At 38.2% G+C, this 25,728-nt stretch overlaps 4 protein-coding genes and 1 long non-coding RNA gene across 14 annotated transcripts; 3 read left to right on the plus strand and 2 right to left on the minus strand.

The window, feature by feature from the left end:
• Window positions 1-486: 486 nt before the first annotated feature.
• On the minus strand, window positions 487-8,909 carry Gyc88E (Guanylyl cyclase at 88E). 3 transcript variants are annotated; one of them, XM_066741860.1, is made up of 13 exons: window positions 7,994-8,909; window positions 5,090-5,271; window positions 4,799-5,012; window positions 3,442-3,715; window positions 3,254-3,377; window positions 3,043-3,184; window positions 2,834-2,960; window positions 2,534-2,738; window positions 2,330-2,476; window positions 2,083-2,239; window positions 1,794-2,021; window positions 1,288-1,614; window positions 487-1,213 (listed from the first exon to the last, which is right to left on the minus strand). In XM_066741860.1, the coding sequence occupies exons 2-13, from the start codon at window positions 5,255-5,257 to the stop codon at window positions 789-791; spliced, it is 2,538 nt and encodes an 845-aa protein (XP_066597957.1). In that variant the 5' UTR covers window positions 5,258-5,271; window positions 7,994-8,909; the 3' UTR covers window positions 487-788. The 3 variants fall into 3 exon arrangements, with proteins under 3 accessions (XP_066597957.1, XP_066597958.1, XP_066597956.1); XM_066741861.1 differs by having other exon boundaries at window positions 2,083-2,215; window positions 6,825-8,909; XM_066741859.1 differs by having other exon boundaries at window positions 6,825-8,909.
• Window positions 5,167-6,828, plus strand: LOC136782432 (uncharacterized). Of its 2 annotated transcripts, XR_010824124.1 has the most exons (6): window positions 5,167-5,298; window positions 5,373-5,442; window positions 5,520-5,635; window positions 5,722-5,802; window positions 6,191-6,290; window positions 6,503-6,828. It is a non-coding gene; the product is annotated as an uncharacterized lncRNA (long non-coding RNA). The 2 variants fall into 2 exon arrangements; XR_010824125.1 differs by lacking the exon at window positions 6,191-6,290.
• Window positions 8,910-9,343: 434 nt separating the features above from the next.
• Window positions 9,344-10,858, plus strand: LOC136782599 (post-GPI attachment to proteins factor 2-like). 2 transcript variants are annotated; one of them, XM_066742130.1, is made up of 4 exons: window positions 9,344-10,011; window positions 10,095-10,341; window positions 10,434-10,649; window positions 10,708-10,814. In XM_066742130.1, exons 1-4 carry the CDS (start codon window positions 9,823-9,825, stop codon window positions 10,713-10,715), a joined length of 660 nt encoding a protein of 219 aa, XP_066598227.1. In that variant the 5' UTR covers window positions 9,344-9,822; the 3' UTR covers window positions 10,716-10,814. The 2 variants fall into 2 exon arrangements, with proteins under 2 accessions (XP_066598227.1, XP_066598226.1); XM_066742129.1 differs by having other exon boundaries at window positions 9,347-10,011; window positions 10,722-10,858.
• Window positions 10,859-11,148: 290 nt separating this feature from the next.
• Window positions 11,149-13,576, minus strand: L2HGDH (L-2-hydroxyglutarate dehydrogenase). Its single transcript, XM_066742127.1, has 8 exons — window positions 13,448-13,576; window positions 12,935-13,125; window positions 12,655-12,853; window positions 12,307-12,519; window positions 12,044-12,235; window positions 11,693-11,964; window positions 11,424-11,603; window positions 11,149-11,344 (listed from the first exon to the last, which is right to left on the minus strand). The coding sequence occupies exons 2-8, from the start codon at window positions 13,021-13,023 to the stop codon at window positions 11,149-11,151; spliced, it is 1,341 nt and encodes a 446-aa protein (XP_066598224.1). The 5' UTR covers window positions 13,024-13,125; window positions 13,448-13,576.
• A 290-nt stretch (window positions 13,577-13,866) lies between these two features.
• On the plus strand, window positions 13,867-24,057 carry jvl (javelin-like). Of its 6 annotated transcripts, none has more exons than XM_066742118.1 (10): window positions 13,869-14,338; window positions 14,416-14,571; window positions 17,740-17,892; window positions 17,984-18,631; window positions 18,702-19,523; window positions 19,593-19,691; window positions 19,761-20,513; window positions 21,049-21,136; window positions 22,447-22,599; window positions 22,661-24,057. In XM_066742118.1, the coding sequence occupies exons 2-10, from the start codon at window positions 14,524-14,526 to the stop codon at window positions 22,765-22,767; spliced, it is 2,871 nt and encodes a 956-aa protein (XP_066598215.1). In that variant the 5' UTR covers window positions 13,869-14,338; window positions 14,416-14,523; the 3' UTR covers window positions 22,768-24,057. The 6 variants fall into 6 exon arrangements, 5 of the variants coding, with proteins under 5 accessions (XP_066598218.1, XP_066598215.1, XP_066598216.1 ...); XM_066742119.1 differs by having other exon boundaries at window positions 13,869-14,147; XM_066742121.1 differs by having other exon boundaries at window positions 13,867-14,571; window positions 18,702-18,916; window positions 19,028-19,523; ... (1 more) ...; window positions 21,049-21,120; window positions 22,429-24,057.
• Window positions 24,058-25,728: the final 1,671 nt, after the last annotated feature.

Raw genomic sequence — 25,728 nt, forward strand, 5'->3', positions numbered from 1 at the left:
TGCTTGTTCACGCGAAGCGTACTAAAATCAAACAGTACACGGTTATCGCGTAACGATTGCGAGGTGCAATTCAACTTGCGCGAGAAGGACCAGTGTCTCCCACCGGTCGGCTTAAAATCAGATTATCTACTTTTCTATACAAGGAGTGAGAGAGAAATAGAGAGAAATAGAGAGAAAGAGAGAGAGAGAGAGAGAGAGAGAGAGAGAGAGAGAGAGAGAGAGAGAGAGAATAAACGTATACAATAGAGTCTCCTGGCTCAGAAACCAAACATTTTTCAAGATAAGAAGCTATATTGTTCCATCGTGCGCGTTATCTATACATACGCTTGACACTTCGAGAAAAGCTCAACGACTGAAATTCTACTCGTTGACAGAATCGTACCATTGCGCTCGCAACAATATCAAACTGAAAATAAGAAAAGAAAAGTAGAATAGAATATATCATGAATAATTTAAAGATCCATTTCTTTATTACAACAACTTTATTATCATTATTATTATTGTACAGTTTACATATAAAGTATTAGACGCGTAATGTAATCATCCGTTTACTGCGCGTACAATGCATTTTAATTGGTGAGTAGTTCCGACAAGTGTTTTCAGCATCTCGTTTCGCGAGTTAATTGTAAGCGGAAGTGAAAACAAGTCGAGCGCATTTTTCATGAAGCTGCATTATTTCACAAGAGATCCAGACACTTCATCCATAATTCTACCTAAATCTTCAATCTTCCTCTCCCGGATGAAACTATGGTTGATTTGCAAATGGCAAACAACGTTTACAATACCCTTTAGGATAGAGCGCAAGCATTATTGTGATGTCGAGTTTTGCCAGACTTCTGTATAGAGAATCCTGGACAGCACTGGTCGTGGCGTGATAAGATTTGCGAATTGCCAAGATCGCTGTGAGTCGGTGGGAATCGGTCCAGTGGATTTTTCGCTTGCGCGACATCTGGGATTTTCGAGTGAACCGTTGCTATCTCGAGGGAACATGCTGCATTAACACCATTTTGGGAATCGTCGGACGACGAAGCATTGCTGCCAGCGCTCACTTTTAGCTCCGGTTTTGCATGAATTTTTGCCGATTGGCTCTCGTTACGTATGGATAGACTGTTCCTGTGCTGTCTGAAATGTTCTTCAGTGTCGCTCAGTAATAAACTGAACATGTCCGTCGGATTCCTGAGAGAAACTGCACCTACCGAGTTTGACCGTAACTCTGCGTTGGGGAAGATCAGACAGTTGCGTTACCATCACTAAAATTCATACATGACAAATTGATCGTCTACTAACCTCTAATATCACAATTGCTTTTCGTCGGCGAATTCGCTACGGACCGTCTAGCGACGTCCTGAAACGTGATTGGCGAATAGATTCTCCGCTCATCATTGAGGAAGCCACACGAGCCTAGCGGAGTGGGGGAAGAAATCTTTGACTCTCTCCTCGACGACGATTCCGCAAAGTTTGGCTTTTCCAAAGCTGCGTTTATCGACTCATTCGTGGATGAATTTCTCTTCTCCGTGCTTCTCGTGTGCCACTGATGGGGTTCCTGTATCGTAATGCCTCGAGTCGAGAACGAACGGTATTCTCTTTTTTCTAGCCAATACGTTTTCATAGTACCTAAATAGAGTGGGGAGAGAAGGAAGGGGACAGAATATGAAAGATTGAGCGAGCGAGAAAAAGGTAAGGGGTGAAAAAGCATAATAATAAATAAAAGCAAGAGACAGAAAGAGAGAGAGAGAGAGAGAGAGAGAGAGAGGTAAATAAAATCGAGTAAACAAACTGATAGAACAGCGTACCTTTTCCCTTGATGTCGATCTCTCCGCGTTCCTTAACTTTGTAGCTCAACGATAACAACTCTCGTGTGGAATGTGATATATGAATCTGCATCGCTTGGCTAGTAGCTTCCATTCTTGATGCTGTATTCACCGAATCTCCGAATAAACAATATCGCGGCATTTTTAAGCCGACGATTCCGGCGACTACAGCACCACTGTGAACGCCAACTCGAATCTGCAGATGCTGCCCTGTTGAGCAACACGTACAATTCTTATCTATCGTTCTTCATTTTTCGGTGTGTAAATATACCTGTCGATCGATCCTTAAGATCCGTTATTGCTTCTACCATGTCGAGGGCCATGTCACAAACACGATCGGCATGATCGTTCTCCTTGACTGGTGCACCGGAAACCACCATGTAGGCGTCCCCTATCGTCTCGACCTTGCACATCGTAAACGTGGAATACTTTTTATGATTATATCTTTGCTGTTACTCAACAAACGGAAAGAAGATCGAAACAAAACAATAACCTAAATTTCGAATACCTAAGAATACCTTGTACACGCGATTTCGTTCTGTCAACGTATCGAACAAGGAATACATCGCGTTTAGCATAGATACGACCTCCATTGGGGTGATTCTACTGCAGATCTCCGTAAACTTCACTACATCCGAGAAGAGGATAGAAACGCTGTCGAACATCTGCAAAATTGCTCTGTGTATTTAGATATATTTTACGTCGCTTGAACAGTGTCATACTTCACAAGTGTCTATGGGACTTTCGCCATTTCTCAAACGATCCGCCACCTGTTTCGGTATCATCTGATAAAGAAGCTCGTCGGTGCGTTTCATTTCCTCGTCCAATTTTCTCATTGACTCCTCCAACTTTTTACTTTTCAACTGCTCCTGGTCCAGTGCCAATTTTAATTCGACAGACTGCTGAGTCCCGGCCAACATCAAATCTCTTTGATTGTTTTCATTTGTTTTTTATCGAGACATTCAATTGATTATTGATCGAATTTATGAAAGGATTAATGATGTTATTGATTTTTAGATTACCTGCTGAAATCGTGCATGGAAAGATCGTTTATGTAAAGACCAGTCGCTATGAGAGCGTTCAAATCAGGCATCACTGGTGTTCCCAAATACATCATCATTTTCCAGTTATCCATATATATCATTTGGCCTGAGGACGAGGAATAACATCAACTATAGAACAACAATAATTACGACGACAAATGCGAGTTTGTCGTGGGTACCACAGATACCTTTCAATCTTAAAGTTTTTTCGTCTACTGCACCCAACTCATCGCTCATCACAATTTCGTGCCTCTGACGATCCGCTGGGCGTTCCGTAAGTACAGGCTCTACCGTTACAAGTTCGAATATATTGTTCGTTCTGTTCAAAATCTAAAATAAGAGAACCATCAAAGCAGCAGAGTCGATTATCGCTCGATCATTAATGCAATTTTAACTTACAGAGTGAAATTTAAATGCGATTAATGGTCTGACCAAATCGAACCAGTGTGTAATTTTTTTGCCAACCAGATCTGGCAAGATGACCATTAAGGAGTTCCCGATGCTTCGTACAATCATGTCAGACCTTAAAAGTGGAAACGCAAAGAATGATAACGGTTGGAGGATCGATTTGCAAGCTGTACTCTTACCCGAAAACAATGCAGAATGGGAAAATCTCGAATAAAACAGAGGCACCTATAGGCAGGTGTTTTTCTTCGCGTGTCATAGCGAGCGAAGCTAGCGTGAAAGCTCGATTATCGAATGTGAGTTGAAAGGTGACGTGAACCGTGTCAAAAAGCACCTCCTCGCGCACCAATTCAATTTTCAACTCTTTGTGATAAAAGTGACGAGCCACTTCTCGTATCTGGCCCATCGTATAATAAACGAAACCGCGTCTTTTACTTCTGTAATGAAGAGTTAGGCCTAAAAATAATACTGTAGGTTAGTTGGTTGAAAAGTTACTTCCTTAGGGAGGGGGGGGTGATACACACTCCGGATGCTTAAAAAAAATCATTGTCAGAAATTTTCTTTTAACAAATTATAAAATCAATCACGTTTCTGATATAAAGTATTTTTAACTGTCTGTATCAGTAAAGAGAAACTTATTTTTTCATTTAAAAATACCAACAAATCTAGTGAGATAAGCGTTATACTGGAACGCTATTATCAAAACTATTTAAGATATTTTTCCTACATAATTTGCCTGGAATATAAAATAAAAGTAGATATTAAATTTAAACTTATTATCAACATGTTGACGTAAAAGCATTAAAAATATGACATTTTTCGGAAAAAAGCGCCTTTTATGACAAAAAAGTCAACGTCTTTTTAGTTGTTAACAAACGGATAAAGCAATAATGAAAATTGTTGCATTAACGCGTGTTTTTTATTATTCCAGAAAGCAAACGTGGATAAAATAAAATTACATTCAAAAACAGCTATATTGTTTAAAAAAGATTGCTTCAAGATAAACTGAGTCAATAAGTCATCTCTCTGATACTTTAATGGCTAAAATATTATTGTTAAAACAGTGACAACTTAATTTTTTAATCAGATTGTGTTTAAAACAAGCATAAAAAATAACTCATTTAATCTATAAAAGAAAGAGAAATAAACATCTTTGAATTTCTAGAGTCTATTACCCCTTTCAAATTGTTTTTCTTCAATTAGCTTTATTATCAATATCATTATTATATAATAATTGTACACCGACGATTATTGGATGACGTAAAAAATGGACATGTTCCTGACGAGAAGATTCAGTGAGTTGGTCAAGAGTCGGAAGACACGCGAATGTAAGATAAATGTTAAACGTTCGGACTCTCGCGATGAAAATATACGCGCGCTACAGTAAGAGTTGGCGACCTCTCCTCCTTTTTCTCTTTCTTCTCGTTTATACTCCATCCAGTCCATATTGACGTTCTCCAATAATCAGACAGTCAGATAGATATTAATTTTAATCTAAATTCCAATACCACATTTGATATTATCACGTCTGAACTTTACCTTGACGCGTTTCGTTCTCGCATATAAAGGAAGGTGCTCTCATTCGTGGATAAGAAAATTTCAGATACTCGTGCAAGTTGTCCAAACCGTTGAGAAAGTCTCTTACGTGTCTCCCCAAAACTGATAAAACTCTGTCGTATCCGTATTGTCCAACGAATCCGACAAAGTGAACGCCCATTTGATCAAAGAAATCCCGTTCCGTTACGCCTAGCACCTGGAGTAAACAGTTTTGATGGATTTTAGGTACACTGGAAATTCTATGAGGCCTAAATAATAGAAGCTTTGCTTCACCTGGATCGCTTTCTTGGCCAGCCTGGGAATAAGATTCTCGGGGTAGACTTGGTGAACGCTGAAACTTGGCTGCTCGACGGATGCCTGCCGTCGGATCTCTTCCCATCGATCCTCTCCGTAAACCTGCCTGATGAACTCGGACATGTTTTCCAAAATCAGTCCATACATCTTGAGTAGTTCTCCTAGATAGTAGAGAGGAGAAAATAAAGGTGAAGAACCAATTATGATATTATGTACAATTGTCCATAGATTAGCAAAGTTTGATTCTCTTATTCCTTTTTAGTAATTAGATGGGCATAAATATGGCACAAGTATATAGCACTATAATCGTGGAAAGAGAACGAGCAGAGAAAGTAAAGGAGAAAAATTAATCTTGATATAATTTACAATTTTCCAAAGGTAAGCAAAATTTGATTCACTTCGGTTTTAGTGATTTGGTGGACGTGGATATGGCACAAGTATATAGCACTGTCATCGTGGAAGGAGAACAAGAAGAGAAAATAAAGGAGGAAAACTGATCTTGCTGTAATTTACAATTGCCCAAAGGTAAGCAAAGTTTGGTCCTTGCCTGTTTTAGTGATTTGATGGATATGGGTATGGCATAAGTATAGCACTATTATTCGTATTTCCAGAAAAATGATCACTGACCCCAGGATAGCCAAAGGACGGAACGAGCTTGCTTTTGCTTGAATTAAAATCGTACGTCCATATAGGTAAGAGACCGGTTATTATTAGAACGTTCGCGATTTCGCTCACGTATGGCTCTTTGCGATATAGGTACGTGCGTATATGCCGCGACGCGAGACTCGAAAACGAGACGCATCCAGCTCTACTCGCTAGAACCACCTACTTTTGCCCTCTTCCGCACGTTCATTTTTCATCTTATCCTCAATTATTTAATTTTTCCAATTTTTTAAACAAACCATCCACTTTTTACAAATTAATTATCATACGGCTGGCATTGATGTCACACGCTGCATGGCACTCGATACGTTAGCATCCAGAAGTCTATTTATATGAAAACGTAACTGTAACTCTCACAAATCGGCCGCAGAGTCATTAGAAAAATATCCTGAAATAAACACATCTTTTGCTTCATAGAGAGCACCGTGGAGGCTTCAAGATGAAATAACGTGAATTATTTCCCAGATAGCACAAATCTCCTCGATGGATACCTAGAATCTCCTGAGTATATACCTCGGTATGTTCCTAATGTGTACGAAAAACATTTAACGATACTAAGTTTTACACAATTCTGAGATTAATTCAATTTTTACATCATCTGGATACTTATTAATTAACCCCTGGTCTAGTCTTTTTTTTTATTATCTCTTTATCCTACATAATTTTTTTATTGATGTCTTCCCTTTCTTCTTAACTCTATTTTTCTCATCCCTCGACTTTTTTTTGTAGGACCAACGCCGACGCGTTATATAGATAGTAATTGAGGGGCTTACGACTGATCCGTGAAAGAAGCAGTGGGTTTGCAGACTATACATTTCCCACCTACACTTCCTGGATGATATATCTCACAGGGGTATTGTTCAAAACAAAACACACATACACATGCGCGACGTTCTGCCTTATAAAAGAGAAGATAAAAAATACTCGGATAGAAAAGCAGCAGTGGAAACGCAAGAGTGAAGCTCAAGAGGAATGAAAGACAGCTTGAAGAGAGAATCGGCTGAGTTTTGAGGATACCAGGAGAAAAAATTATTCTCGCATTGATACTTACCTTTGACGAATGATTCCTGGCGTAAAGTGATCGATCGAGAAACTTTCGATAGAAATCTGACGATTGGTCGAAGGACGATAGGGTGTTAATTTTGGCGCGGCGAAGCAACGACGACGCACTCGAACGTTTGATCGAATAACATGAAAAGCCCTCGCTGTGACGCGTGTTATAAAAAAATTATGCGTGCACGAAAAGGAATAATGATAGACCAGACTAGCTAAAGTCACATGGCGCTTTATACATTTGGTAAAACTTGCTCGACTAGCGAGTTCGAAAGAGCGTATACAGAATAGTCGAGTGCGGGTCGATCTTTACGTCTCTTTCTACCCCTCCCATCCCTTCCTCTCATTCTTCGCTCCCCTGCCCGACCCCAAACCCAGCTCATCGCACATTTTACCTCTTCTCTTCTCTTTCCCATCCTCTTACGACTTACTACTTACCATCTCCTTCCTTATTCCTTACCCATACTACTTCTCCACCCTCCTATATCTTTCCCTTCTTCTTCATTTTCAACTGTACGTTTCCAATCGTTTCTCCATACTTCAATTTACTCGATTCTATGAAAACTGAAATTAATGTTTAATAATCTCACCTCTCGGTAAAGCTCTGCTTCTCTACGAGCAACAGAAAAAGAAATAAGGAAATATTTTCTCTCTGATGGAGGATATCCCTCCCCAGTATCAAAGTTTATCCTGTTAGCTAATAAGCATCTATATATATCTAGATTATATGTAGTAGTATACGAAGACGCGTGCAGTCCTACCATCAACATTGCGCAAGCTCTTTTCTCCGAGCGTTGGACACGTTATTTATCGCCGCATATAAACAAAGCGGAAGACGCTACGACCATTTCATTAATTGTACCGGCCGTATTCAACCTGGAAATTGAAATTAGGCTTAATTTAAGTGCCGGTCCCTCGTTATAGATACTGTTGGCCCTTTACAGCCGATCGATGTAACTCCCCGCCATATCATTTCTGGCACTGGGGAAAAAAAATTCTCTTCTTTGCCTATTCACATATTTTCTCCTTCCGCGTATGTTATCTTACTTACTGAACGATTATTCTAACATCGACAGCGGAAAAAGAATAACAATTGTAATTATAGTAATAAAATATAGGTAGTACAGTATTATTAATAAGTTGTAGCAATAGACTTGTTGAACTTACTTCCTGGCGGTAAAGAAGAGATGAAAATACACGTACTACGTTGACGCACGCACGCGCGCGCTTCTACTACACACTAACACGTGTCGATTGACGGATCTCACCACGGACTAGGATAAGTCGAATTGACTAGAATCACTGGAGAAAATAACAAGCAAATTGACACTGCGAAGCACCCTCCACTAGAGCACAATGACATCTTTCAAGAAACGAGAAAGAAAGAGGAGAAAAACTCGGTCTAAGTATCAAAGAAATTATTCGTGTTAACACCTAAAACTATCAATGTATATGCTTCGATTCTCATCCTCTCATCATCGGTCAGCTAGCAGAGCAGATCCTTTTCTCATCTCTGGAAAAAATACTCAATTGACATTGGACGAGGCGGTGAACAGAACTGCGCAAGCCACAAAACTCGGAGGATTTGGATTCTGATCATTCTGCATCTGCCACTTGCCGCATTTCCCTGCCAGTTCTGCCAATTACATCTTACTCTGAGACAGCAGAATACAAGCATAGATTGCTTAGAAATATTGTAATTAACATACATATTTATTTATACCAGAAAGCCTAACCAAAATTCTATTTTCTTGATAAGAATCTATAATTACTGAGTTGCCACGGGCACGCAAACTGCATTTTCTGTACTATTATATAGCTAAATTTTCATGATTAATCGTATAATTTTACGACTGACTTAGCTTTGGTTGTTTATTGCTACTATCAGGATAGCAAATAATCCAGTCTTTTTCGATCAAACTGACGCGAGATACTGCAGGTTAAGCCGGAAACATTGTAAGCACCAGTGCGATGTGCAAGGCCGATACTTCCTGCGCTCAGTTAGTCATCATTGGTCATCGTCAAAACTGAAGACGTTTTATGCTTATACCTCTCTTGAATACCAACAATTGAATTAAACTTATTTTAAACCGAAACAAGATTTTCTCGTATCCTTTCAACTCTTTTCCAGTTCGTCTGCTATCTGCTAGTATTTTTATTTATTTTTTTTCCAGATCATTTGAATATCTAGATGAACAAGACGACGTAGAAATAACAACCAGTTTTCATCTTTCCCTCTCTCTCTTGCTTTCAAAAATATAATTTAGATGATATCAAAATGTAAATATTCCATGCCCTTTCCTGCAATATAAACAATGTAAAATTATTAATAATTTTGTTAATAATCCCAGCAGACGAAGATTTTTAGAATTTAAATTTTATGAAGCATTTACTAATTAAATATATCAGTGCGCTGTTTATACAATACAAAAACGCGAGATGAAAATATTTTGTACATGTATATAACATCGCAAGACAATAGTTGTACTCTCCACTCTGCAGAGTGCAGTCTATACACAGCAATAGTAAGTATGCATTTCTGTAAATGAAAATTAAAATAAACATCCGTCCTCGCACACAGTCACAACAATTTTTCGTAACTCAATTCAGCCTATTTTATAACTTTATAATATCTTATAATATTATTCATTAACGTTAACAGTCTTCGTGTAGAAATGTCAAATCATGAGTTATTATTCATTATATAATATTTTATTCGAATAGAATCATATATCAACAGCAGGCAAAACCGATTGTATAGAATTTGTTCGAGTCATCATAAATCAGCTGCTGTGACGTAACAAGCTAAAGAGGGCTTTCTGGTTAGGCTTAACCTCTACATGCACTCAGAAAGAAGCCGGTGTTAAAATAAAAAATAAACGATATCTATTTAATTAGATAGGATGAATTTTACTAGTGTGTTTAATATCGTTATCAATGTATATCATGAAACACTAAAGTTCAAGTCAAAAAGATTTTAAAATTTTAATTATAATATGAGTAAGCAACGTATGGGATCAGAATATATCCCACTTGTGGGCGAAGACATGACTAAAGTACGGCTTGTGTTACCTTTTTCAAAGGTAGCACTATGCACTGTCAGTTTACCCTTTACAGCTTTCTTATTCTGTATTGTTTGGTCAATAATTTATAATTTTGAACACTCCAATTCAACACATTGTAAGGTACATTAAATTATATAAAATATCATATAAGTAAATATAAAACTTAAAATTGTTCAAATATAAGAATCTTTTCTTAAACTTAGGTATATAATTTTTTACCATCAGTATCAGCAGCTATTGGACATTATAAACCACAGAAGGATGTTTGGAAGTTTGCTATAGCTGTACAAGCGATTATGAGAAGCAGTATTCTACTATTCAATTTTCGTTATTACAGAGAACATGTCTATCAATGGGCCCAATTTATTAGTCGGATTGTTTTGCTGACTTATGCTTTAGAAAATATATCTCTTGTAACACTAAGTTTTTGGACATCAAACGAAAGCTATGGTAAATAAAAATACTTACATTATTAAAAATCTTTTAAACACTTCTAGAAAATTGAAAAAGAATAGAAAGTAAGATCCAATTTTTTGTTCCAGCATTTCATAAATTATCATTTATAACATTTTTACTTACTTCATTTATTCATATGTTTATCCTTTACTATCTTTTATCTAATTGTCGCAACAGTACAAAGGATATATCAGAAATTAAATCTTTGAAATGGAAATGGAGGCTAATGATGTGTAATGTAGGAGCTATTTTGGCTGCAGTATATTTTTTTTACAGACATAATAAATATTGTGAGCCATTTGGTAAGTATATACAAAATATGAATGATCACATAAAAAAATTTATTGTAATAAAAAATAGATCTGTAATTGCAGTATATTCACTGTTTGCATTGAGTGAGTACATTGTTGTGCTGTCCAACATGGGATTCCACTTGACTATAATTTGGGACTATCCGTTATCGCGTATTTTAATATCATCAAATGGATGCAGAATTATTTAAAAGGGATTTGGGAACTTTTTACTTGCTTAACATCAATTGTGCCAATACTATTTTTAAGGAAAGCAAATTAGGGACAATTTCAAGAAGCTTTTTGTACGAAAGAGTTTGTATCAAACATAACTTGTGTCCTTAATAAATAAAATATTAATTATAAGATTGTATAAAAACACGTTTGTTATAAGGCAAGTGCTTATATATGTATATATACGTATATTTCTTTTGTAATAAATCTTTATATATGCCATTTTATCAAGAATATAAAAAAATTTTCAGTTATAGAAAATTATTTTTTACTTTTCTTAAAATTTAAAGTCATTTTCCAGTTTATCAGCAATATGCTTTGCTATTGCCATACTACTTGTAGCAGCTGGAGATGGAGCATTTCGACAATGTATAACTCTCTTGCCAATGGCTCCTTGACCATTATCAAAGATAAAATCATCCACAAGATTTCCGTTATTGTCCAGCGCTTGTGCTCTGACGCCAGCAGGACCTCTGTGTGTGTTTCAGAATTAATTAGTTTACTTATTATTGTATTTTAACTATACTTATGGCTGTCAAAGAAACCACTGACCTTCTAATATCTTTGGACGTGATTTCAGGAATATATTTGCGAAGATCTCTAACTACGAGAGAAGGGAATAACGATTTTATAACTTCGATCGTTCCAGGTATACAATATTTAAGGCACAGTTTATATAGTCCAGGAAATTTAGCCATCTCTATACAATCCTTTATATTCACATCTGTCCATCTGACATCATTGTCAATGTAATTATTGGGCATTAGTGCTATTACTTTTTTTCTCTCAATTAATTATTTTTTTTTTAAATAATACTTTACTTGTAGCCTTCTCTGGCAAATGCCAGAACAGCATTAGGGCCAAGCCATATATCTCCAGTCATTCTAGGAGTAAAATGAACACCTAGAAATGGAAATCTAGGATCTGGTACTGGGTAAATATTAGTTGTGCAAAGATGTCGTTTATTATCTTGTAGAAGAAGATACTCTCCACGGAATGGCACTATTCGTGGGCTGAGATCACATCCTGTCATAACTGCCAAACGATCTGAATGCAACCCAGCACATGTAAGCACATACTTTGCATTTAAGGTCTGAAAATGATTTTTGCAATAGTTTCTGCACCCTCTATTTGTCTTTTGCAAATTGGAATTAAAGAAGTTTGTTGTAAACCTTGTGTTTAGACTGAACAAGAATAGGTGGCAGCTCATTTATTCCAGTTGATTCGATCCCCTCAGCAAAACCAATTACTTCAAAATTTAAATAAATCTGTCCTCCCATTTTAACAAAATCATGTGCAAAATGACGGCATACAAGAGCCCAATCAACAATTCCTGTCCATGGTGACCAAACTGCTTTTTCTCCCTAAAGGAAAATATTTTATTTAATTAGAAATTAGTCTATTTGTTAAAGCCAAAGAAATGAGATCCATTTACTTGACATTTTGGCTCATATTTTGTTATAGATTCCTTTTCAACAAGTTCTAGTTCTGGAACATTATTCTTTAATCCTCTGGCGAACAAGTCATGTAATTTTGATAATTGTTGTACATTTTTCGCAACGATCAACTTTCCTACTTTTTTATGAGGTATATCATTTTCACAGAAATAGTCATACGACATTTTGAGACCTTCTACGCAAAGTTTGGCCTGCAATTATTCACTGTTGAATAAAAAATTACTTATACACTAGGTAATTTAGCTTTACTTTAATGTACTATTAAAGTAAGCAAAAAAGGAAAAAACTATTTTCATTAGAAATATAATCATAAATTAAATTATTACCTTCACACTACCAGGCTTGTAGTATATTCCAGCATGTACCACACCGCTGTTGTGGCCGGTCTGATGTTTAGCTAAAGCATTTTCCTTTTCAACAATTGCAATTTTTAAATCAGGATGCCTCAAAAGCATTTCTCGGGCAGTGGCGCATCCAACGATACCACCTCCCACAACGACTAGATCGTACGTCACATTTTCATGACTGAAAAATATTCAATAAATTTAATCCAATCTACTTTTTGACCAATTCTGATCAATTAAACAATTTTAACGTAATATTAACCTTAAACTCGATCCACATCGATACAAATTTAATAACTCGATGCGTGAAAATTTATACTTTAAAATTCTCATCGTCAGTGCTGTAGACATGATTCTAAATCCACTCTAAATTTGCTTTTTCCAGATATATTATCTAATCTAATAAAAGATTTGTTTGCGAGCTACAGACGTTTCCAAATTTTGTGCGTGTTGCTGTAATTGTGATGTATTTTCATGGGTAGGGATACAATTTTTATAGTCAGGCTTTTTTTAAATTTTTATACTAAAAATCTAAAGCGAGACTTATAATTTACTAAAGACTGTATCTTATTTTATAAATGAATCATCCCATGAATATCAGGATGGAGAATATTAGCGATTTGGGAGAGAAATCACGATATAAAAGGAATGGAAAACAAAAACAAAAAAGAGAGATTTGAATTATTTGTTGTAGTATAGGTATAGGCATGTGCAATTGTACTGCATAAATCATACATAAATAAATTTTTAAAAATGTAAAAAAATGTTTGCTTACCCGAGTAAATTTTTTAATAAATTTACAGTAAATTAACATATTTACTAGGCGTATCAGTATCAAACTTCTTGCTCTTGCCCATTATCGTATGATAGTTGTTCAATTAACAGAGAAGGGTATTTGACAAATTGTAAAATAAATTATGTAAGTCACGCGCCGTAAAAAACAATTTCTTAGCGCGCCGGGCGGCGAGTAGAAATCATGATAAACGGTAGTCGGTAAAATAGGGAAAAAGATTCATTTGTTTATGTGCAAATATAGAGTAGCGCTGCTTCTCATATTGCGCTTGCGCGTGCGCGTAGATCTACTATGTTTCACGTTTTTCATGTTTTTGATTGAACATGATGGTCGGGGGAAGCGAGGAGAGCTGTCTGTCTGTCCGTGCGTCTGTCCTGCCTGTCTGTCTGTGTGTGTATGAGCCTACTTGCCTGCTAATGGTTACGAATGGTGCTTTTGCTTGTGAAGTGAATGACTCAAGAACACTGTAACGTAACGAGACGAAACGAAACGAAACGAAAATGGCGTAGTGTTTAGTGAAATATTATAATACTATTCGAATGGTGAATCGTCAATATCAGTTGGTGGTGTAAATTGATCAAGATTGGAGTATGTTTCAGTTTTAAGCGTGCATCAAATGGACAAATGGAATTAAACGAAGTGTACGAGCATTCCATGGATCGGATTGCTCGCTCTATTCAATGTAAAGAGCATTGTACGACCACGAAGAGCACGACAATGGCTTGTTTAGTGATTTGACAGGGAGTGCTTGCCATGCATGCCATTCCCAATTCTGCTTAAATCTGGGCTTTTCTACGATTGAACGCTTTTTCCATTATCATATAATACACTATCGATCGTTACATGGCTGTGAAAATCATGATAATGCGATAGGTGCTTTTTGTCTCCTGTAGTATTTTATATTACTACCACTACTACCAAATATTAGAGAAAATTCTTCCTCGTGACAGCTTGACTGACCTGACTTGGGACAAATTCAAGATGGCGCTACCGGCGTTTTGACACTCGGCCAAAATCCGTCAGCTGGATTTTTTTGGAGCTTTGGGCTACAATTTATTATGAGTAGAGAGTTTTTCGTGCCTTCTTGCACACCTTACGCTTATACGGTAAGTTTTACTACTTTGGCAGTTTCAGCTTCTTCCGTTGATATCACAACCATCATATCCGCACCACCCATTATCAGTCGATCGTACGAATACTTTCCTTTTAGGTAAACTTTCCTTCTCACCAATACGCAATCGTATCTTGTGGAAACACACACCACATACATATACATTGATTCCTAGTATACTGCGTGACAGAAGGTTGTGCCAAGCGATAAAATACCTTTTTCGCTGATAAGCATGAGTGACGAAAATGAAAATGAAAATCTGCTCCATCGTTATAATCAAATGACAGTACGTTTAAAGGAGGATGGAAGCACGATTACTATAAATTCAGCTTTCCAGTTAATTGGACTAAAATTACTACAATTGAAGGATATAAGAAACGTATAACTGTTTTACTCGAGAGGAAAGTTAGGACGAGTAAGCTTGCGTGGTAACCGCGTTAAAAATTGTTAGTAACGGTATCGCCAGACACTCCATTTGCTTACTTTACATTCATTTAGCGCGGACCTCGTGCACTCAAAACTTGGCGGAAATGACGAAATAAATTCAATCGATGCCTGCTGAGTTTTTATTACACCTACCAAATCCTATTTTAGTTTTTATTGCTGCCCTAAAGAGTCTTCTTAATTCTGGTTCATCATGTGGTAGGCTCATCAACTTGATTACAACAAGTCGTGTATACTGTGCTCCCGTATCCTTCATGCATGTACACACCATACCCCTTGAGAGCGTTGATTACATTCAATGATGAGTCATTCAAGACTTGTATGTATTTGTAGATTCATGTGTTCGTGTATACCTTTCATACTACTGGCTCTGCTCTCTCACTCGAGACACTGACAGAGAAAGAGAGAGAGAGAGAGAGAGAGAGTTGAAGCTTGCTTCAACGACCTGTGCATGTCAAGTTTTTTATTCGAAAAATACAGTTGAAAAATTCAGACATTCCTCCATCATTTTTATTCTTCGGAAACAAAGCTTAGCGTTGTGAGACTCAACTTATCAGCAATCCAACATAGGTAATTATTCGTAATGTTTATTAGCGGCAGCTTGTAGGTTTTCATCGATAACTTCCAGTGGCCGAGCACATATAATAAGAAACCTTGGGCCGGCATTTCACGCTGGAGAAACTCGCAAGAAGCATTATATATTTTCAGAAAGCATTCTTTTTTCTCATGTATATAGTATTATACATTTCTGTTTGTTTTCACGGTGCTCTCTCACATCTTCTAAAGTCGCCATTCGTCAAGCATAACAGGAAGGGTAAAGGGGGCCGTAAGAATTAGGACGTTGGGAGGAAGAGGTATCAAAGGAAAAACAATAAACAGGCTGAAAAAAAATGAAAAAATAACAATTGGGTCTCCCGCGGAAGCGGATGCATGATGACACGCTTCGCTAGGTATTTCCAACGTTTCCTCACCCCGGCAACGTCGCATCCATCGCAAAGTGGCTTTTCTGTAAGCTGTTATTCGTTTGTAATGTTTGTATTACATAAAATGCGCACGACCAATCATGAACCGCCTAATGGGTGCAGCATCATTTCCGCATCTTGTTATATGTACAATGTGTATATTTAAAAATGTGTACCACCCTCGATGTTTTAATCTTTTCCACTTAAAATTTCATTGACTCTTTCCACCCTTCCTAGAAGACTCATATAACTCGACAGAAAGCTAGCTTAAAAAGTGTCACCGTTGGAAATAAAATCAACGTGTTAAGATCAATTTCCGTATTTACTGTATGGAATGGAATATGGAGAGTGGTATGTTTTCAAATTGACACGCTCTATATAAATGACTGTTGAAAAAAGCCCGCGCAAATTTGACTCTTTTTCTCGATTTTTCTAACCTCTAAAATCAACGCCCTCTGCTCCAATTAAATTATACGTGTATTTATATATACGTGTAAGGCCGTGTTACATTAGTGCGAATAAAAACCACGTACTTTGCTGCGCTCTACAAATCATTGGAGAAATTAGCTCTCTTTGCTTTGCTCGCAGCGCGCCAAACAAAAAATCGCGTACTAAGAAAATCGCCTCGCATTTAAGAGTCGTTCTTAACCAACGATCGATTCAGCGAATTTTATCAATTAATATTCCTTAACTGGAAGAATATGAAGGATTATTGGTTCGAGGGGAAATATGTACCGATTTGTAAGCACAACTCAGTGCATGTATTTGAAAGTTTTTGTTAACGGTAGAAAGCTAGAGTTTATCGAAGTAATATTAATCGATTCGACGAAGCGTCGAAATTTCAAAGGTAACGAGTAAAAGTAGCACCGAGTGGTACAGACACATTATACGTCTCTTTGTACGATGCAGAGTGGTACATGCATTATATTGAAAGCTATTCTTCGGATTAAATATGAAAAATAAAAGTGATCGCTGTTTTGCGATTCATAAAACATTGCTGGTAACGTTAGCATGACGATAAGAAAGCACGTAATACTGTGTCTGTATGAATGTTATATACACACGAGTATAAAAAAGATGAGAACAATGTAGGTCAATATTGAAACTCGGCAAATTAGAATATTGATCAAACATTTGTAAAGTTTCGTGTATACAGACTTCATCGCACTGCTTTAGGTTCCAAGAAAACTCTGTGAATTCCATGAATTGATTTGGTTATTTTCTGCTCCTCCTTTTGGCTTTGTTTACCAAACACGGCAAGAAACTTACAACACGCGACATGTGTACATGTACAAGTCGCTTCTTAGAAAATCGATTGGAATGGAAAGTCGTTTGTAGTCCTACTTTTGAGAGGAGAGTTATGCGTTAATGTGTTAATTTTAAATTGCACGCATGAATAACTTGGATACACGAATAAAGTTTCTAATCTCTCGAGAAATTATAGAGAGATAAGTCTGGATTTTTCAAGACGATTTCACGGTCATCTAGAGTCGTCATTCTGCTGCTCTAACAACGATTTAACGCTGGTTCTTTATTGTGCATACATGGGCGATCGCCTCAGTGTTGAACCCCCCCAAGGTTAACGAGAGTTCTTTCAAAAAAACAAACAAACATGAGCATCCTCCCCTATCTCATCAGTAGACTCGTAGCGTTATTTTGTGTACAAAGAGAGAGAGAGAGAGAGAGAGGGAGAAAGACAGAATGAGAATGAGAAAGAGAGAAAGAAAAGAGATAATAACGTTTGAAAATGTTTTCAGTGCGGCGGCAATAGCGGTGGATCGACGGAAGGTGCTTCGAATGCAGCTAGCGCAGGAGGCAGCGATAGCTCTGGTATGGACTGTATGCCTTTGCGTCCAGGTCCGTTTCATTACTTGATCAACGAACAGGCCAAGTCGCTGGTCGCCCTACAGGTATATCCCACCAAAGAACAATTCTTTCTTTTATTTCTTAATTATCTTTAAACAAGTCCACCGTATACTAAATCCATTCGTAAAAATACAGGAATTGCAGAATGAGGTCGGTGCTTTACTCGAGTTTCGGGACCTCGTCATCGAGACATTCCCAAACCTCCGGCACAAGATGGCCGCGACATCGGCGTCGGTATCGACATCCGCTTCTGCATCAGCATCCGCATCAGCTTCTGCATCTGCATCAGTGGGCGCAACCGTGATGTCACCATCCTGCGCTCACAGCTCCCACATTCCTCTGCCGCTTTCCACGAGCCCATCGAGCAGAAGGCGAATAGCCGAATGGGAGCCAGGCAAGGTCAGACGACGCATCGCCCGAGACTCGGCGGCAAACGAATCTTCCTCCTCGTCCTCGTTGCCGAGAAGTCGCAGCAACTCCCAGAGCGGCCAAACCAAGCAATGCGCCAGCGCCACTGTCCAAGATTCCGGATTCAGCACCGAAACGTCCTCCAAGGACAGCGCCACGACCTCAGCCGCCATCATTTCCACAGCTAGGGCGGCCAGCCCTCGTCCCAGCATCGTCCTCGATGAAGCGGAGGATGAGCTGTGGAACCTTTTGGACGTTATACACCGTAAAGGCATCAAACTGCGCGATGAGGTCGAGTGTCTGCAAGGTAGACTGGAGAGCGTCACCAGCGAGGAGCTGGATGCGTCCTCGGACCTTCTGGAGACTGTGAAAAAAGTTGGTCGCAGTTTCTCTTTTTCTCGTCTTCCGGGGGACCGAGTTTTTCTAACGCCTTTCATGTTTTCAGGTTAAGATACTGAGTAGGGAGAGGGAGGATGCAGGCGAGGAGGGGAAAGATAGTCAGTTGTTGATTCTGCAGAGGGAAAAGGAGCAGTTGTTGGATAAAGTAGCCGAGCTCGAGGCGGAAACTATATCCAGCAAGGCGAGAGCTCAGGAACTACAAAATGAGTTGGCTGCCTTGTCCACCATTCGTTCTGGATTGGAAGATAGACTGCGTGCTGGGTATCATCATGTACCTACGATAGAAACTAAACCACCAACGTTACTAGCCTCACCTTCGTCTCCAGCACTCCCATTACCTCTACCTCTTACGTCGACACCCTCGATACCGAGGCAATCGTCCCCCTTGCCAGCTTCGCAAGAGATTCTCAGTCCAGGCGCGCAGAGGTTGCAGCCTGCTGCGTCCACCTCGATAAGCACCGATGAAGGAAAGGATAAGGAATCTTTGCCAAAGAAACCAATTCCACATGGTATCAACAATATTCAGAGCAAATCATCCGCCTTTGCCTCCGTCGTTCCAGCCAGTAACGCTGTCAAAGGCCACAAGAGTCGGTTTCGAACGAGAACCATCGAGAAAAATGTCATGACCGATATTGCGACTAATTTCTCCCAAGGAAATTACGAACTGCGCGATATCGACGTAGAAGCTAATGTTAATGAAAAAAGAGCTCGTCTCGGAGCTCTTGATTCCGTCCTAATTTCACCGAGTCGCGTCGCTAGCGCAAACGTTAAAGATGTTGACTCAAAGACAAAAATTGCCGCTATTCTTCGAGAAAAGTCCCCGCTCGAACTTCAACGACATTTAATAACCACTACCGTCCATAATCAGGTAAGTGGACGTGAGTCTGTTACGACTGAGCTCGTCCTACTTACACATGTATGCTCTTTATTGTCGCAGGTCCTTCAGAAGAGATTGAACGAGGTTGAAAAGAGCACCGAAACTCTCTCCGAAAGACTGGATAAAGCGCGCGAGGAAAACGACGATCTTAGATTTCAAGTAAGTACTCGAGTAGTTTTCACAAAATCTTATTCCATGCGAGATATTTTAAATTCGTTTTTGCCACAGTTGGAGGAAAGGAATATCGAGTTGGAGGGTACACGAGCACGCGTTCGTGTTCTAGAAAGGTTGCAACAGAGAGTCTCGTCGGAAGTCGAGATTGATGTTGACACTGAAGAAAACGAGCAGCCTAGATGCGAGCAGAATTACATCGAACCTGGTAGCAGTACGGAATCTGCTCGCGATCATCATCATCACCATCATCATCAGCAACATAATCGCTCCCAGCAACAACAACAACAAATGGAAGTGAAGCCTTCACCACGCCGGCGCCCTAGTCGTATACCATTACCAGGCGCAGCGGCTAAACCAACGGCGCCGAAGCCTCCTGGTCACAGTCGAAACGATAGCAAAGAATCGTTTAAATCGATCCTGAGGCTACCAAGAGATTCTAGTCGCGATAGTCACCATGGGAAGTCTTCGTCGAAGCAACAGCAACCACAACAGCGTGACTCTAGTCGCGAATCTCCGAGTAACAAAAGTCTTTCGAAAAGCGGCAATTGCAATGCGAGCAGCGTTTGCAGTACCGGTAAAGAGACCAATAGGGACTCTTTGAACAAGTCTTTGCCGCGTAATAATTCCAATCGAGACTGTTTGAACAAATCCTCTTCATTGTCGCGTACACGGGACTCGTTAGAGTCCGGCGATCATGGTACATCCTCATCCCCGGGGCATACTCTACCCCGGCGGCCATTAGCTCCTGCTCGTCGTTCCCACAGTCTGGCTCGCGCAACATCTACCGTTGACACTGACAACGGCAAGGTACGACTCGTAAAGCAATTCTTTTGGAGCAACTGGCTAAGATCACCGTTATCAAACGGCCCGGTCTAAGCAAAACACTACACACGTCTCGCTACAACAAATCTTTCTTCTAACAATTCAATCATCGTTCGTCACGCTCGAAAAGACTTATCAGCATTCGTTTCTTCCCAAAGTTTCCTTCCTACCCACATACACACCTACACGGAAAATTCTCTTTCTTCACTTTTCTTTCACACGTTATTATTCCGTTTCTTCATCCATTTAACGCTACAACATTTCACGTGCGGTTTTTGCATCGTTGACCTTATTCAGTTGAGATCACCGTTAGCCGATTAGAATTACGTCATCATCATACATAATGTCAGTAATCTTCTAAAAAGCGTCTTCCTTTAAATGGCTTTAACAGCTAAATCTTTTGCAATTTAAGTAAGTTGCTCTGGCAGCTAATCCAATCTCTAACAATCGAATGCGTTTCACTGGTATCTTTCTTATATCATCAATTATTAAATGTCTCATCATCCACTACCGAAATCAGATCTGGAAGGCAGGCGAGTGTGAGCTCGAGTCTGTACCCGGCAGCCCAATAAAGAAACTGGCCCCTTCTCGCGTCCGCTGGTTTTCTAGTAAGTTATGCTTCTTTTATTATTATTTGCTTCGATGCTTCATCTGAATGTGGTGAGCTCTAGCCTTTCATTGCCCTCGGTGCACCAAGCAATATATATACCATTTATTTTGTCACCCTTCAGCATCTGCACGCATCTGTAGTGAGAAAAGATTTCTAATAATTTGCTATTAATATCACACCAGCGCTTGTGCTTTCGTTGCTTATATTTTATGCTTTTTTTTATACTTCCGACAAGGAATGACACGACAATTTTCCTCTCAATTGTAGGTAATTTCATACTTTTCTCTTTCACTATCATTGCTTCTTAAAACATTTTCTTGCTTAGTTAACGTCAACGGATCATCCTTTTCTATTTTTGTTCTTCTTTATACTGAATTAGTTTTGATAACTCGTAGCTGCAGCTTCCCGCTGTAGTAACATCTACAATTACATTGTTAATTTATGATAAGTAAAGATCACAAGAACAATAAATACTCACCTCGCCTGTATGATCTCAACTTCATAATTTCGTATATACAGTATACATACACGTTTTCCAAGAATTACGTAATCATTACAGTAACGTTTGAATTTTTTGTAATACTACCTGCACTCAATAATGCATAAGTAACATTTACTTTTTTGTCATTTCACCGATGAGTATCACAAAACACAAATATGTATTATACATTTGCTTCATTGCTTTGCATCAATTTTTTTTTTCACAGAGAATGTCATTGATTTCAATATTTTTATCGAGCTTCGTTTGCTATGCTTGCCAGAATAGCTCGTTATTTCCAAATAGTTCTTGATTTTAGAGAAATTTGATGCAGCTTCAGTGAGGATTATATATGAAATGTCATTTGTGAATACCACTTGGAACCATGGATAGATGAGATCATGCTGACTAAGGAAAGATTTACCATTTCGTAGAGCTGGTTTTTTTAGGGATATACCAATAAAAGTAAATAACAAAATATTAATCCCAGTCTTCTGATCGGAAATCGTAGAACACTGTTTCTGAAACAACAGAAAAAGATACTAAAACTATGCAGGAACTCATGCTACTAATAATTTTTAAATAAATCTGAAATATGGCAAGAAAAGTGTTCACACATGCTGGTCTCGCTTATCCATGGTTCTCGTTTATTTAAATGACAACACTGTATTGTATAGTTCTTATACATATACAAAAGCATCGTCTTTAGACAGAAATCTATGGATAATGACAGTTGAACTGTTTAAAGAGAGAAACGGTTTGTTAGGTGAATTGAGCGCAGAAATATTTTAAAGTAGTCCCTCTTTAAGAAGAAAAAGTTATGCTTTCAGACTTATACGGATCTGTCGACTTCTGGGTGCACTGCAAGCGACAATTTTCCACACAACGATCTGTCTCTTTATCCGGATTCTTTGAATCAAGAAACATCATCCGTGACTGGGTCGACGCGCATAGAATTTATCCTCGGCTCGCCTACACATCCAGTAAAAACTAGCTTTATGAAATTACGACCAAAGTGCTATTACGATAGCATTGATTCCACAGGTCTGGTACAGGAGAGTCTTTTGACGGATGATTCGTCCCTTAGAGATGGTGAAGCTCTCGCCGAATGTGATTCTCTCGACTATCATCCAATTTCAAGCGAGGGATGAAAACTTTTACCACTTCTCCTCATTGCAAATGTGCAAACAAAAATTGGTCAATTTTCCTGATTTTCTAACTTGTTCAATCTTATTGTTCCAATATATAGCATTTCTTTATGTCCGACGATCACTAAACAGTGACAAGAAATTTGCATTCGCTTTATAAATAAAAGCATAGCTGTGAAGAAATTGCAGGAAACGTTGAATATTCAAAGACTTTTTTCAAGCACTGCTATAATAATCATGAAGACGATTATTGAGATCTGATATTAATCATGTTACAGAGCTCAGAGCTATCAGTAAATGTTAGTTAGAGTAAAGCATTTAACGGTTCAATCATGTTCACACCAGCTACAACGTGGTTGCGACAGAAAGCATTTTAGTTGTAATAAATTTCTCGTCACGTGAAGTCGGCGCGCGGCACATTCCTAACTATAAACTTAATTGTAATCTTTTATTTCCTTTCACTCTGCGCGAGTGATTAATTTTGTACTCGATCAGTTTATGTGAAAAAAATCCTAAAAATAATCACACATATCAGGTAGAAAAAGAAAGAGTAAGGGGCCTAACAGAAATCGATTATTCCTTCATTAATTATTGTAGTTTATACCAGTGTTTGCAGAAAGCGTTGGTATACTGCTATAGTACACCGTTATGGTACGAGCTCCACAGTTCCTCTCTTAAACCAATATTTTATTTATAATACTAATTACAACAGCGACTCAAATACAATCACGGATACGGAGCCTGTGATTTAGCTATGTAAAAGTGAAACTTTGTGATTGAACTCATGCGTAAATGAACAGTAGGACTGATTAAGAATTTTATATGTTAATATAATATATATACTTTAGTTTAATGCCTATTATTTTTACGCGACATCTAAACAAAATACTTACACGTCATCTTACCTTCACGATTCTCTTAGGGAGATGCTTTTGTCCTAAGATTGTATAATATTATTCATTCGTGACGAGATTAATGAATCCTGATGCATCCGGTAGTGTTTCGTACCGATGAGTCGAGGCTATTATTTTTATACCATAATTGTCAGCGTAAAATTATAAAGCGTTGCATCGTTTCAACAGATCCTAGCTCTAACGGTTTATACAATCTCGTTGTATTAAACGCTTTATCTCTACGATGAAGTGTAGGGATCCGTGCGAATATTGTTATTACTTTATTGACACTGCATTATGATACATTTGTATATAAGCGGCATATTAAATTATTCGAATAGCGTTAGTGTAAATAATTATGTATTAAAGCTGCAATAATGTGATCGATCGAAAAAAAAAACAAACACAGCTGTTATTTTATCTTTCCTTCAACAGTAATTTTTATAATGATCGACGAAGAAGCGTATCTTTCGCATGCAACCGCGATTGAATTTTCATCGCAAGGCTCAATTGATGCCAGATCCTGCAATCAAGAAGCAGTAACGTTTTAGGAAAATTTCCAATATGTACATTCCTGATCGATTCAACGTGCATGTACAATAATTCCGTTTTGAAAACGAGGTCAATTCTTGTGCAGACAGAGATTTCCTGTGCAATATCAATTTCTGAAAACACTGTAATCACTTTAGCTATGAGAATCCTATCGCTTCTTATCTTAATTAATTCTTAGCCTGCAAACGTATTGCTTACTAAATTAGCATTATTTATTCTCTTGCAATTTCATTACAAGCAATTATTCACTCATTCCAAGATACTTTCGCATTGAAAAAGAAGATCCCGCAGTACTGCTAACACCTTATCGATTCATTGAAAGTATAGAAGGTACGTGATGAAGTGTAAGGAAAATATTTCATCCGTCTGTATCACTTGGTCCGAGCGATCCGATTGTGGGAATCTAATCCTATTGTTGTATAAGTGTGTGAATGCAATGTCGCATACTATGTAAATACGTGACAATACGAAGATAGCCTGATTTACCTTGAGAAAAAAAAGAAATGAAGAAAAAAAGGCAAACAGCGCAATAGACAAGAAGAGATTGCTTTGAGGAGAAAACGCGGCAAGCAGTAAGTATAGGCAGGTAGGCTAGGTTGAATTAAACCAGTATCCTTGACAGTTGACCATGAGAAGGTAACTCGATTTATGCTGATCGTGTAGGTAGCAAAAGTAGCAGTGGCAAGTTACACACGAGCGTGTGTAAATACGAAATATGCTTTTCCTGATAAACTATGCGTCCATGCGACGCTATTTGAGGGGTACGAGTGAAAAGGGTAAGAAACGATATGACGAAACGCGAGAGAATCACACCGAGTTCTCTCAAGGATAAATAATGGAAAAAATAGCTGCCACAGAGCCTTGCGAGGTGATTCGACAATGTTGATTTTTAAGGATGTGTGATTACAGTATAGTGTTATCGAACAGCTATAGCTTCGCTACACTGAATAAACAATACACATACTGTGTCGAATTGATTCATGGAACATTTTAGGAATGTTCCTGTGACGTTGTGCGTAATTAACGCGTAACTATATGGTCAGCTGTTTATTGCCTACAATGGAATGTAAGAACTATGCTTTTTGTTGATAAGTTCTGCTTCCGTATGTGATGATCATTGAGGGGTATTGGTGAAAAGAGTAAGAAAAAATGAAATGTCAGAAAATTTCTGAATCTTCCCAATGATGCGTTGATATAAAATAATTGACAGTAGTTTTCAAGATGATACAAGAATTGTTTATTTTAAGGATTACAGAATGATTGTGTCACCTTTGGATTGAAATGATAGCTTTGCTCTATTAGAGTGTTAGAAAGGTTCTTAAAACGTGGCGATGTAACAGAATAAGTTGTGGAACGTTTCTGATACTACATCAGCTACATGTGCAAGTGAAGCATACTTATCCCCTGGACTGTAAACACATAAACGCTACATTCATCGATTTTGCTCGAAGATTTGAAATAGAGAGATGCTAGTGGTTGAGACATATCGATCATTAATTTTCCTGGAGAAGAATCGATA

The sequence above is a fragment of the Prorops nasuta genome, unplaced genomic scaffold, assembly GCF_024137725.1.
Source record: "Prorops nasuta isolate Cenicafe-Biocafe unplaced genomic scaffold, Cenicafe_Pnas_1.2 PNAS00027, whole genome shotgun sequence".
Classification (NCBI taxonomy): Eukaryota; Metazoa; Arthropoda; class Insecta; order Hymenoptera; family Bethylidae; genus Prorops; species Prorops nasuta.

What these genes read in the sequence shown, in the direction of transcription:
- Gyc88E (XM_066741860.1), bottom strand. Translation starts at nt 5,257, where the DNA reads ATGTATGGACTGATTTTGGAAAACATGTCCGAGTTCATCAGGCAGGTT. An exon ending in TGGCCAAGAAAGCGATCCAG is followed by an intron (nt 5,013 to 5,089) that starts GTGAAGCAAAGC and finishes TGTTTACTCCAG; the next exon opens with GTGCTAGGCGTAACGGAACG. An exon ending in TCTTAAGGATCGATCGACAG is followed by an intron (nt 2,022 to 2,082) that starts GTATATTTACAC and finishes GTTGCTCAACAG; the next exon opens with GGCAGCATCTGCAGATTCGA.
- LOC136782599 (XM_066742129.1), top strand. Translation starts at nt 9,823, where the DNA reads ATGAGTAAGCAACGTATGGGATCAGAATATATCCCACTTGTGGGCGAA. An exon ending in CCAATTCAACACATTGTAAG is followed by an intron (nt 10,012 to 10,094) that starts GTACATTAAATT and finishes TCTTAAACTTAG; the next exon opens with GTATATAATTTTTTACCATC. An exon ending in TAAATATTGTGAGCCATTTG is followed by an intron (nt 10,650 to 10,721) that starts GTAAGTATATAC and finishes CTGTAATTGCAG; the next exon opens with TATATTCACTGTTTGCATTG.
- L2HGDH (XM_066742127.1), bottom strand. Translation starts at nt 13,023, where the DNA reads ATGTCTACAGCACTGACGATGAGAATTTTAAAGTATAAATTTTCACGC. An exon ending in TTTGCCAGAGAAGGCTACAA is followed by an intron (nt 11,604 to 11,692) that starts GTAAAGTATTAT and finishes CAATGATGTCAG; the next exon opens with ATGGACAGATGTGAATATAA. An exon ending in ACGTCCAAAGATATTAGAAG is followed by an intron (nt 11,345 to 11,423) that starts GTCAGTGGTTTC and finishes AAACACACACAG; the next exon opens with AGGTCCTGCTGGCGTCAGAG.
- jvl (XM_066742121.1), top strand. Translation starts at nt 14,524, where the DNA reads ATGAGTAGAGAGTTTTTCGTGCCTTCTTGCACACCTTACGCTTATACG. An exon ending in GAAGATAGACTGCGTGCTGG is followed by an intron (nt 18,917 to 19,027) that starts GTATCATCATGT and finishes CTCGATACCGAG; the next exon opens with GCAATCGTCCCCCTTGCCAG. An exon ending in ACGACGATCTTAGATTTCAA is followed by an intron (nt 19,692 to 19,760) that starts GTAAGTACTCGA and finishes TTTTTGCCACAG; the next exon opens with TTGGAGGAAAGGAATATCGA.